Source organism: Cervus elaphus, chromosome 30, assembly GCF_910594005.1.
Source record: "Cervus elaphus chromosome 30, mCerEla1.1, whole genome shotgun sequence".
In the NCBI taxonomy this organism is placed as follows: domain Eukaryota; kingdom Metazoa; phylum Chordata; class Mammalia; order Artiodactyla; family Cervidae; genus Cervus; species Cervus elaphus.
Window position 1 is genome coordinate 84,014,582 of NC_057844.1, and position 13,350 is coordinate 84,027,931.

The 13,350-nt window shown below is 51.7% G+C and overlaps 1 protein-coding gene across 1 annotated transcript in view; it reads left to right on the forward strand.

Moving 5' to 3' along the window:
• Nucleotides 1-13,350, forward strand: part of COL4A2 (collagen type IV alpha 2 chain) — a 162,189-nt gene that overhangs the window by 41,484 nt on the left and 107,355 nt on the right. Inside the window, exon 4 of the mRNA XM_043892466.1 lies at nt 9,061-9,141. Within this exon, the coding sequence (XP_043748401.1) occupies nt 9,061-9,141 (81 nt within the window). The remainder of the gene's footprint in view (nt 1-9,060; nt 9,142-13,350) is intronic.

Genomic DNA, 13,350 nt, shown 5'->3' on the forward strand with positions numbered 1-13,350 from the left:
CCTCCCACCTGGGCCCCCAGCACAGGGGACACGCGGGGCCCCTGCGTCCCATCTCGGGAAAGGAGGCGAGGCTGGGAGGCGGAGGGAGTGTGACGGGAGACGCCCTCGCTCAGGCCAGGCGCCCGCTTGCCTTCACCTGCCGTGGGCCCACCCGCACTCTGAGATCATCCCGGCCCCGGGCGAGGTGTTTCTCAGGGAGCCTTGGCTGCTCCCCGCTCCCTTGCCGCCGTCTGGGGCTCCGAGCCAGCAGCAGGGCCTGCGTCACGTCTCCGTGACCCCTTGGTATGAGGGCGCCTGGGGCCTCAGCCCCGACGTCACCTGCTCCCGCCACAGGCCTAGGTGGGCCCTGCTGGCCCCGTCCTGGGGGGGGATGGGGGGGAGGGGCAGAAGGAACGCGGCCGCCCCGCCTGGACTCGGCCCCGGGCCGTCTTCTGACGCTGCTGGTCTGTGCCATCCGCTTCCCAGCTTTGCGCGCACCCGCAGGGGCTTCCTCGCCCCCGGGGCAGCGGCTGTCCTCAGCCTGGGCTCAGTGTCACGCGCATAAGCAGTGTGCTTGGGGAGCGTGTTCTGGCCTTTGGTCTGCCAGCCGCGCCCCCGTCTCGTCCAGCTCCTGAGATGCTGGGGTCTCTTTGCGTTAGCCCTGCTAGTCAGCCCCCAGCCCCAGCACTAAAGATCAGCGGCCTCTGCTGTCCTGTCGATTGTTGCTGTTGATTAGTCACAACCCCATGGACCGTAGCCCGCCAGGCTCCTCTGTCCATGGGATTCTCCAGGCAAGAATTCTGGAGTGGGTTGCCATTTCCTCTCCAGGGGATCTTCCCTACCCGAGCATGGAACCCACGTCTCCTGCATTGGGTGGCAAGCCCACTCACTGCCTTGTAGATGGCAAGTTCTATTAGGAAAAGACACCTCACCTCTGAGCCGCCTGGGAAGAAAGAGGAGGTGGAGAAGTTGTCCGGTCATGCTCAGGAAAGCGTCTAAGTGTGCAGGTTTGGGTAGAAACACAGGCGGCTCGCTGCTGTGTGTGACTCAGGTGAGGGCCCGCGATGCTGCACCTCCTGGGCCTGCCTGCCCTGCGGGGAGGAGCAGAGCCCTCCGCGGGAGCTCACACACTCGGGCGAGCCTAAGTGAGCACGTGTAGGGCCTGCCGACTGCATCCTGAAAGGCCTGTGCCCAGCATCTCCCCATGAACTGCCGTCATCCTGTCTGGCTCCCTGCTCCCCTCACAGCATCCTCCCCTACTTTGTTCTTGCTCAGTCGCTCAGGCATGTCCGACTCTTTGTGACCCCATGGACGCCAGCACGCCAGGCCTCCCTGTCCATCACCATCTCCCGGAGTTTACTCAAACTCATGTCCACTGAGTCGGTGATGCCATCCAACCATCTCATCCTCTGTCGCCCCTTCTCCTCCTGCCTCCAATCTTTCCCAGCATCAGGGACTTTTCAAACGAGTCCACTCTTCACATCAGGTGGCCAGAGGATTGGAGCTTCAGCTTCAGCATCAGTCCTCCCCTGCTGCCTCCCCCAAACTCCCAGCCCAGGAGGAGGGATCTCCCCGCACTCCTCGGTGCTCAGTCAGAGCCCACTGAGGTTGCTCATCTAGATGGGTCACCCCTTTGTCCATCAGGTACTCCGCTGCTTTTGGCTGGTGACAATCTTAGGACCATTCTAGAGTCAATGCATTTATTTTGGGCGCCCCTGCAAGTTTGGACAAAGGCAGCCGGGCTCCCTGGACTTCCCCCGGGTTTGCAGCGGAGGAGGGCTTTGTTGTGTGCAGTGGCTGTGCTCCACACTTCCTCCGCCATATACCCTGTCTTGCTAATACTATGTTGGAATGATTTCCTTAATTTCTAAAGCTGCATGTGCGGAAATGGCTTATATTTCCTGTTTTGATAAAGTAATAGAACTTTACTGGGAACTGTGTTCCCAAGTTGGCTTTCTCTTTGTGGGCCTCTTTTTGGATTAGAACGATAATTTTAGAAAGTCCAGCTTGCCTGGACTTGTGACAAAGACTTGTATAAATTTTTTTTTTACCTAAAATGTGAAAGATGATCACTTTTTAACAAAAAGGAACGTTTGTCTTTTCTGTCAGTTAGAATGGGTTATTCAATAGCGCTCCATACAGGAAGCTCCAGTTGAGTGCTGGGGGCAATCAAACGGTAAAATATCTGTAAATTCCCTCCAGATTTGCTCTTTTGGGCTGGAGGTAGGTTGGCTTAAAAAGGCTTTCTTGGACAAAACGTTTCTTGGAACATGTGGAGGACAAAATATTCTTTGTTTGGGGACAAATGAGTTTTGTTCTTGCATCTTCATATAAATTTGATTAATACTCATTTCTTCTATGCAAGTTGAGAACAATGGTGAGCATTTTTTTCTTTCATCTGTATGTATGGCATCGACTTTAAAGAGCGTCCCGTCTGCAGACAGCAGGGTGCACGTCCGTGGATTCTGTTCTCTTGATATACATGGGTGGTTCACACAGGTGGTTGAGAAATAGCTGGTCTGAAAGAGCCTAAGTCATTTGTGTGTTTTATTTTCTGACGTTCAAGTAGTTGTTTAAGCCTATTTTTAAGTGTCCTGAATATCTGGCATCGGGAGGCGTGGTGCTGAGCTGTTCTATGCTGGAAGTGGGGCTGTTCCCCAGACACCTGCACAGGGGCACCTATTGTTCCCCAGGCTGCCAAGGAAGCGCTTTCCTCTCTGCTCAGTCCTTTGCAATCCCTGACGAAGGCAACGCGATACTAGCTTCTCCTGATGCCAGTAGATTGCTCCAACAGGAGGCAGGGCCAGCCGCAAGTGGGACCGGGTGTTCCCTTAATCCTGCAGCTGCCTCTCTGGATCTCCACTCCGACTCTTCCCTGCATTCCAGTTATAAATGGCAGAGCCATCTCTACTGGAAGCCAGGGAGCCGGTGGCTCAAGGCAAGAAACTCCCTCCTTGAATCTGATAGATGCCTGGTTCAGGAAGCTAGAACCTGGCTTTGCTTAGAACATTCCATGACTTCTGTTCTGTCAGACACAAAAGCTTCCCAGGGAATCTCAACCATGCATCTGGGGGTGATCTGGCTATCTCTCGGATGAACTAAAGCCCATGCAAATAGATGTATTTTTAAATCATTCTACAGTGTAATGATGCCAAGATTCAGACAAGGCTCCAAAGAAAAGAATTCCCATGTAAAAAGCTCACTAAGAAATCTCTTGTTCAGAGCTCTCCATGTTGCCCTGGAAACCATCTGTTACATTCCGTTTGGGTAGAATATGATCCAAGGTCTCTAGAGAATGTATCTTATGCCTTTACATTGCCAGTTGGCTCTTAAGCAATCCAGGTCATTTCCAATTCCTTGAATTTCTAATCAGCACAACAATGCTGGCTACCAATTCAGGACAGCACAAAATTCAGCAAAAAAAAAAAAAAAACAGAGTTTCAAAAGGATGTTTTGACTAAGGAATAGAGAACTGAAATTTTTGGCCCTGTGGTTGATTATAAGCTCGAATTGAGTCCTGACTGCTCAGAGCCGCCCTGCGCACGCCCCAGGTGGGGTGTGCTCAGAGCCACCCTGAGCATGCCCAGGTGGGGTGTGCTCAGGGGTCGAAAGATGCCGAGGGTTGGCACGTGTCTAGCATGGTCATGCCTGGGTCCGCCTCAGGCAGGGCCCTGGTGACCCTGCAGGAAACGGCAGTTTCTGCTCCACTGAAGAGATGGCTCCGTGGTTTGCAGTTGTCTCATTGTCTCCAAGCAAACCCCCTTTCTCAGAGGCAGCGCATCATCCCTGCGTACCTGGAAACCCTGCTGGAACCCTGGGGCGGGGTCTGCGGTCCTGAGCGGCACCAGGGCCAGGCCGATGCTGCATCCACACAACAGGGGGGCGTAGCGAGGGTCTGGACGGAGCAGCGGTGTGTCCAGCGTGGAGGGATTGCCTCTTTGACGCTGTGTCTGAGCTTCCCCTCAATCAACCAATCCGTCCTCCCTGCCCCGCTCCTTCCTTGCCAGCATGGGTTTTGTTCCCATTAATTGTCGAAAGGAGATTACCTGCCTTTCATCTCCTCCAGATGCAGCTCAGAGATGTTCCTGGTTTACCGGGCTCTTTACATTCAGGCTGCTTCTGTCTCACTTCCCCAAACTTATAATTCACTTTCATCTTTCAAAACCACATCCATTAACCCCAAAGCACTTTTTGAGATGTCAAGATTGGACTCAAACATTCTCCAAGGTTGGGAGTCCTTGCAGCATCATTGGTTCCATTGGTCTGTGAGCTCCTGTCTGCCCTGGGATGAAGGAGGTTCACACCAGGGTGAGCGTTTGGCCAGCTCTGCTGAGTAGATGCAGCTGGTCCAGGACAGGGGCTCTCCGGGGGCTTCCAGGCCCTGGAGCTGCGTCTCCCCGTGAGATGCTGAGTGACCCGCGGGGGCTCCGGGAGAGCTGCCGCTGGAGTATTGCTCCGCACCGTGTGACCGGCAGGGACCAAGGTGGGAAACTAACGAGCGATGGATTGGTGTTTTGGAGAGAGCTTGGCCCTGATGGGTGGAAGCACGCTGTCCTGGAGACCAAAGGTGAAGGTCTGGACCAGGGCTAGCTTACCATGTGCGAGGGTGGTGGGCAGGCTCTTGAGGTGGGTGTAGGTGGGTGGGGGGAAGCACGTCATCTCTATTAAGGCACTGACAAGAGGACCCTGGTGTGTCTTCGAGTTATGCTGCATCATGGAATCAGGGGTGGCTTGGGCAGTGGTTGGTCTGAGCTTTTGTTCTCTTGTTGGGGGGGCAGGCAACTGGGGCTGGAACACAGACACACACAGCCCTTCACACACTCCTCATCTGAGGGCCTCCAGAGGACATTTGTGTCTTGAGAATGTTCCAGAGCCCAGGTCGTCTCCAGAGAATGCCAAGGCTCAGCCTGAGACTTGTTCAGCCTCTAAGAAACGTCTAGAGCACATGCCCTGCCCTAGAGAAGTAAATACTCCTGTTCGTCCTGGAGATCTGACATTCCAGGGGGTGGTGCTTGGGGCTCTTGTTGCTGCTGGAATGCTTAAGGGCCCCTCTGTGGGGTGTGTGAGATGCTGGTGGAAACTGACACAGACACACACACAGACAGACATACACACACACATATACACACACATACACACACACATACACACACACATACACACAGACACACATACAGACACACACACACAGACATACACATACACATATACACAAACAGACACACACAGACACACATACACATACACATATACACACACACATATACACACACAGACACACACAGAGATACACACACAGACACACATACAGACACACACACACAGACATACACATACACATATACACACACAGACACACACAGACACACATACACATACACATATACACACACAGACACACACAGAGATACACACACAGACACACATACAGACACACACACAGACATACACATACACATATACACACACAGACACACACAGACATACACATACACATATACACACACATACACACAGATACACACACAGACACACACACAGACATACACATACACATATACACACACAGACACACACAGACAGACATACACATACACATATACACACACAGACACACACAGAGATACACACACAGATACACACACAGACACACATACAGACACACACACACAGACATACACATACACATATACACACACAGACACACACAGACAGACATACACATATACACACACATACACACACACAGATACACACACAGACACACACACAGACATACACATACACATATACACACACAGACACACACAGGCACACAGATACATACACATATACACACACAGACACACACACAGATACACACACAGACACACACACAGATACACACACACAGACATACACATACACATATACACACACAGACAGACATACACATACACATATACACACACAGACATACACATACACATATACACACACATACACACAGACACACACACAGATACACACAACCACACAGACACACAGACACACACAGACACACAGACATACACACACACAGACACACACACAGATACACACACAGACACACACAGAGATACACACACAGATGCACACAACCACACACACACAGACACGCAGACACACACACACAACACACACAGGGACACACAGATACACACAACCACACACACACAGACATACACACACATACACAGACACATAGACACGCAGACACACAGACACACACAAACAGACACAGACACACACACACACACACACACACACACAAGAGCTGGAACTTCCAGGATGGAAATTGGCTTATCAGGAGGAGGGTTGCCTCTCAGCAATGTCTCCCCCACCTCCTGAGTCAGGATATCTGAGCCCTGGGCTCATGGCTGAGAAGTATGGAGCCTGGGAGTCTTCAGGCCTGCAAGCCTTGTTCCCAAAGCAGAAAGCACTGTTGAATTTTGAGTGGGTTACGAGCGCATTTCTATAACTAAATCCAGTGCATATCCTAGAGCTAGAACAGAAAGTCTGTTAGGTCGATTTGAAGCTGTTAAAGTCGTTTCGACCATGATTTATATACAGGGATTTGGCAAGTGGCTTTAAAATCAAAATTAAAAATAACATGTGAAACCCCAGATGGGGAATAGGAGGGTATGGTTCTCACTTCAGCCTGAGGAGTCCCCCTACCCTTTCCGAGCAACTGGTAAATGAATCATGATTGTGTGAGCAGAGGTCGCCTCGCCCGCACACCTATTCGCGTCCCGGTCATGCAGAGGACAAAGGCCAACGCGGCGCGTCCAGGCTCCTCACTTCGGCGCTCAGGATAATCCGCACGCCGTCGGCTTGGCTCGCAGCTGGATGTGTAAACACCAAATATCCAGGGTCAGGTGGTTTAAAAATGAGCCCCACTGTAGTTAAACACTGAAGCCATACAAAAATGGCCAAGTACCTAGAATCACATTTGGAGGGCATGAAAGGACTTTATCCATGTTTGTGCGTGTGAGCTAAATTGCTTCAGTTGTGTCCAACTCGTTGCGACCCCACGGATTGTAGCCCGCCAGGCTCCTCCGTCCATGGGATTTCCCAGGCAAGAGTACGGGAGTGGGGTGCCATGTCCTCCTCCAGGAGATACGCCTGACCCAGGGATGGAACCCGCGTCTCCTGCACTGGAAGGCACGTTCTTTACCACCAACACCACCTGGGAAGCCCCTTAATCCATTCGTGTTTACCCTTATGCCCTCTCATTGCCTGAGTCAGCTCAGGAGGATACCAAGAGTCTCAGAAGACTTTAGAGGTGCTGGTTTCTTTAAAGAGTTTGAGATCTTCAGTTTTTTTTTTCAATTCTTCAAAGTAGTGACAGATGCAGCCAACGTTAGGTTAGGGAAGGAATAAGAACAACAAAAAAATGTGGAACTGCAACACCACCCTTCCATAGAAAGTCCTTAGCAAAGGGATGTATCCTGTCTACAGAAGGACACTGCGTCTCTGAGGAGGTCGAGGGTCAGCTCTCGCCAGGCAGCATGGAGTCAGAGCTCACATGTGCCCCCAGCACTGACCGACCAGGAGGCTTATGCTGGCAGGAGGTGTCGAGGCGGCCAGGCAGCCCCGTCCACATCTCCCCTCGAACCCTGGGGAACCGGGAGAATGCTGACCAATGTGCTAGCCCAAAAACCAGACAGAAAAACTTCAGACAGCGTCCCTAAGGGACCCCCTGTTTCTTCACTGGGACTTAACTCGGAAGGGGAGGAGCTGCCCTGGGGAAATGCGATGCTGTTGAGCTGGAGGGGTTTCTGTGGTCAGGGCCGATGCTTGCACCGTTAGGTCTGGCCGAGAGCTCACCAGGGCTCACTGCGCCCAGGGTCCCCGCCGGATCGACTCCCTTCAGGCTCCAGACCACCTGGGCAAGAGTGAGGAGCCAGATGGAGGCCCCCCCGGGGACCGGCCACACTAACTCACCTGCGGGGGTGGGATGGGGCTGCAGGCGGGCAGAGCTGACGTTGGGCTGGTCAGAGAGGGGAGAAGGGGCCATGCTGGTTGTCATTTCTGACTCAAAACGCTTAGTCTTGTGGACACGGAGCGTGTCCAGACATGGTCCAGTCTGCAAGTCTCTCTCGTGCCTGAAACACTGAGGCAGAGAGCAAGAAATGCCTTTTTTCTTCATTGGAATCATCTAGCCAGAGAATTCCCCGTTATCGCTAAAGTCATCAAAGAGGGACATCTCAGGGACTGGGAAAAGTTCGATGATGTCACCCCAACCCAGCTGAATAAACACTTAGGAAAAACCTCACCACCAGCCTGCCCTCTCTGCACCCCAAGTTAGCACGTCTCAGGGAAGGGAAGGGCGGGGCTTCTCCGTGGATGGTGGTTCCCTGTGCTGGAGGGGAGGGCGTGTCATCCCACCAGGGGTATTTGCAAACTCTGCCTCTAGATCGGAACCGCCCTCCCTGCAATTCATTACGTCTGGGCTTTGTCTGGAGGCCCTGCAGAGTGCCACGGGCAGTCACCCAAACCATCCTACCCCAGCCTCGGACGTCTCTCCCAGAACCCACCCCCACCTTTCCAGGCAGAACGGAGCCTGGAGTTCCTCCTTGAAAATAAAGCGATTAACACCTTATCCGAGGCTCGCTTCACACAGGATCCCTGGAGAATGTTCTCCTTGACTTCTGAGCCCCGGGACCCGCTTGGCATCTGGCGCTCAGTAGGCACTGAGAAAAGGCTAATTCGCCCTGGAATGTGTAGCACCAAGGGTGACCTTGATGTCAGCGTGGGCTTGGGGGGGTGGTGGTGCATCGGGGGAGGCTCGTCGATCATAACGCTTGGCCCATCTGGTGGGGGGCACGGTGATGGCTGGGAGGTGCAGGCAGAAGGAGCTATGCGTGAAACCGCCATACCTTTTCTCAGGAACCTCAAACCACTCTAAAAGCTGAATTCTGTTTCTTTAAAGACTGGGTGAATGTTTTGATTGAACAGTTGTTAGACATGGAAGGACTGTCAGCAGGTGGCCTTATGGCCCGCCCTGCGGTCGGAGGGCAGTAGGTAACGTTCTCTGTGTTTTGTGCTTCGTTTCTGCAGGGCGTGAAGAAACTGGACGTGCCCTGTGGAGGCAGAGACTGCAGCGGGGGCTGCCAGTGCTTCCCCGAGAAAGGAGGGCGGGTAAGTCATGACGTTGCAATAAATACTATCTTTGTTTTACTTCCATTTTGTACCAAGTGCTGTATATCACCTGCTTAAGTCATTTGCATACAATTGTAAGAAATTTAATACAGGTGAGTTCATGTCCACGAAGCAAGCAATGATAGAATGCAGAATTGAGTCTATTTATACCACTTTCTTAACAAATTGAGAAGTGTTGACCTTCTCAAGCATCTTCTCTCTTGCTCATTGTCATAAATACACATGTGTGCATATATGTGTACATAACACAATTATGTTTAATATTTATAGTGTATATAAACATATATTTTGTAAAAATATTGCATAAAGAAAGCAGTTGCATTTATACTCTGATATCTATTTAAACTAGAGGACATTGGCATTGACCCACCAAGAATACATAGTTGTATTTATACCCTGGTATCTATTTAAACTAGAGGATGCTGGCATTGAACCACTGAGAATCACTTTGGCTTTTAAAATTATCCCACACCTTCCCTGAATGCCCCTTATGTAAAGGCACTTCACAGGTAAGTCAGAGAGAAAAGGTCGCCCCAAATTATCACAACATCTGGCAAAGTTTGAAATGTGGACCTGATACTCTAACATGTTTCATCCATGTGTTGCTTTTAAAGCTGATATTTGAGTCTAGGCATCGTTGAAGTTAAAAGGTTTGTTTATATTCATGTGTGTTTAAGCCCTCTTTGGTATGTGGCAGTGTAGGGAGTGGTTTTTCGTCTTGCGACACAAAGTCTTTCGAGTCCTTACGCTTTGGGGTAATTCGGTTCGCTCTAGGGCTCACCCGTGTCCCACATCAGGTAGTGAGAGGCCTTTGGGACTTCTCGCCTGCGTCTCCCTGTCCTTGCTGGAGCTGGGACTCATAGCCATCCTCGGGGGCTATGAGCTTCAGCAAGTTGAACCCTTGCATCAGAGTTTTAAGTCACCACGCCCTGCCTCACCCACCAGGAAGAAGAGATGACTGGTTGGGGACCCAGCCCTGTGGCTGGGTGTCGGGTCCTGCCTCCTTCCAGACCCGAGTCCCCACCCCAGAAGTCAAATGGTCAAAGGTGTGACGGGCCCCCCTCTATAGATGCGGGGAGCTTATGTGCTAACACGCAGCCGACCATTACTTCGGTGGCAATGATCACAGCGGAGGAGTGGTCTTCTGCCCGGAGATCGAAGCTCCCACGAGTCTCCACGGGCTGTGTGCATCACGTCAGTTTTTGCTGTGGTTGCTTCCTCTGCTCTCGGTGGGGACTCAGTGCTTAAGGAATTGCTAGTTGAGGATGCTTTCTCAGCATTTCACAAGAAGTATTTTTAAATATATGGAGGCCGTTCCCTGAGACTTAAATTCCCCTGGGGTCCCCGGCTATAGATTTTCCCAGCGATGCTTCCGGAGCAGTGGCGGAAGCCCGACTGCAGGCTCTGGCCTCCCCAGCTCGGCTCGCTCAGCCTTATCCGGGCACAGAGAAGAGAAACCAGCTCTCTGAGATCGCACGTGTCTCTGAGACCTGCCTGTGTCGGAGGGAGCCTGGCTCTGGACCGTTCTTCTCCCTGGGACCCACCAGAGAGAGCCCAGACAGGCCAAGTAGAAGGGGACCGGGTCTGCTCTTTCTCACTGTTTGCAATTAGCTAACGTAGAACCAGTATGCGAACACTGATGCTTTTACAAGAACATTTTTCTTCCATAAAGATAATTCCCTCTGATCATTTCCATATGCGATACCGTCCTCACGGCAGTGGATTATTAAAGGACACCAAGGGTCTTCTCAAAGAGATCATTAGAAGAGAATTTCTGCAGGTCCCCAGGTCTTTCTCATTTAGTAAGTTTATGGCACAGGCGTTATTTCCTTGTCATCCCTGATTAAGAAAATGCCTTGAGTCTTTCGCCACCTTGCCAGAACACAGAAAGTGACACCTTCTGGTTAATTTCATTAACATGAGTAACCTAGCGTGGGCTTGACTTTAATCTGCAGACACATTATCAAATGAAATCAAATTAAATTGAGACTCAGCAGTTGTCTGGGTAGTTTGTTCAAGAACCAAGGCCAGGGATCCGCCCCCCACCCCATACTGAGATGGCAGGGGTGTTTGGAGTCATGAAGAGAGACCTAAAGTCACTTTCTGGGCCACACAGATCCAAGCTGGGTGGTTCTAACTGAGGCTGCCTGACTGATTCACATGTGCTATTGAATATTGATCGGTAAGGTGATAGGAGTGACTGAGAGTAAGAAGCCAGAAAAAAAACCCAGTGAGAAGAAAATCACTAACCCCGTTTATCACTGTCTACGGGGTAAGCCCAGTGCGTTCCTGAAGTTATTCGTTGTTCGGACAGTCGCATAGACTTTATTAAATCTTCTATGAACATAGAATCGCTGTGTCCATTCCACAAACCTGGTGGACGTGTATTAAATCTTTGCCAATTAACAGCTCTACCCAGATGGGGTTCTGGTGAAAGCAGAGCTATTTCTGCCCTCCTTTTGGGCTGATAGTATTTTTCAGAAGTAACGGAATCCACTAAAATAGCCGTGGGCGGACTTTGGGCTCAGAGAGCCGGCGCAGAGTCTGTTCTTTCCCACGTTCTCCCCTGGGGTCCCTCGCCGCCTGTCTTCCCCTCGGTGCCCCCGGAGCAGCCGCGACCGCGCCTGGCCGCAGAGCCTGGCTCCCGGAGCCGCAGGCTCGCCCTGCCTTATACGGGCATGGGGTCCAGTTCCTGTGCTCCTCACCATGGCGACAGCCAGCAGCAGAAACACTCTGTTACTGAATAACTGCGGACTCCAAGCAGAGAGCGCTAATGTGCTCTGGATTCGGGCTCCAGCGTTGTTCTCGTGTTACCGGATGAGTCAGCCCTCACTTACCGCATCGGGCCAGGCTGGAGGGTGGGTGGCGGGTCCTCACCGGGGGAGAGTTGTTTCTCACAGACGGAGCCACCCGCCCGGGGATCATTCCAGCAAGCCAGTACTAGGGTGGGAGGTGGGGGCGGGGCTGAGGCCAGCTGTCTGTGTGCCCCGGGCTCCCCAGTCAGAGCCGGGGGGCCCACAGGGGGACCCAGCCTCGTCCTCCTAGCTCACAGAGGGGCAGTGACATCCAGCACGGAGACCCGCTCCAAGCTGGGGCCGGAACAGAACGCGGGCGCTCAGACTCTCGGACGAGTGCCTGTCCCATTGCAGTGACCTTCTGCGTCTGCAGGCCTCCTGACCGATGTTACCCTGTGGCGGGGGGAGGCCTGCAGGCAGAGAGGAAAAGGGATTTCACTCTCCTGCCTCAAGAGTGCTGGTTCTCAGGCCTCTCTTCAGCTGCTTTGTGAATCGAAATAGTAAAGCACTTTAAAAAAACGAGTTTAATACTGTTGTTATTGGAGAGCTTGTATGTCCAATATCCCTACTAAGTTGTTCAGTTGCCAAGTTCTGTCCGACTCTTTGTGACCCCGTGGGCTGCAGCACACCAGGCTTCTCTGTCCCTCACCATCTCCTGGAGTCTGCCCAAGTTCCTGTCCAATGAATCGGCGATGCCATCCAACCGTCTCATCCTCTGTCGACCTCTTCTCCTTCTGCCTTCAATCTTTCCCAGCATCAGGGTCTTTTCCAGTGAGTCAGCTGTTCACATCAGGTGGCCCAAATATTGAAGCTTCAGCTCCAGCATCAGTCCTTCCAAAGATTATTCAGGGTTGGTTTTCTTTAAGATTGACTGGTTTGGTCTCCTTGCTTCCCAAGGGACTCTCAAGAGCCTTCTCCAACACCACAGTTCAAAAGCATCAATTCTTTGGCAGTCAGTTTTCCTTATAGTCCAACTCTCATATCTGTACGTGACTACTGGAAAGACTATTGGAGTAATTAGAAAGTGTTAAGTCCAGTCCAGCAACACCACACAGGGCACTATATACAGAGTGTTAGTCGCTCAGTCGTGTCTGACTCTTTGCAACCCCGTGGACTATAGCCCTCCAGGCTCAGTTGTCCACGGAATTCTCCAGGCAAGAGTACTGGATTGGTTTGTCATTTCCTTCTCCAGGGGATCTTCCCAACCCAGGGATTAAACCCAGGTCTCCGACATTGCAGGCAGATTCTTTACCATCTAAGCCACAGGGAAGCCCACTATATACAAAGGCAGGCAATAACTAAATTCTCAGACTTGCTTCATCACTAACGGTCACACACTCACCACGCCACAGGTATCCGGCCCCTGTATCTTTTTCTGTCCTTTTCTTTAATT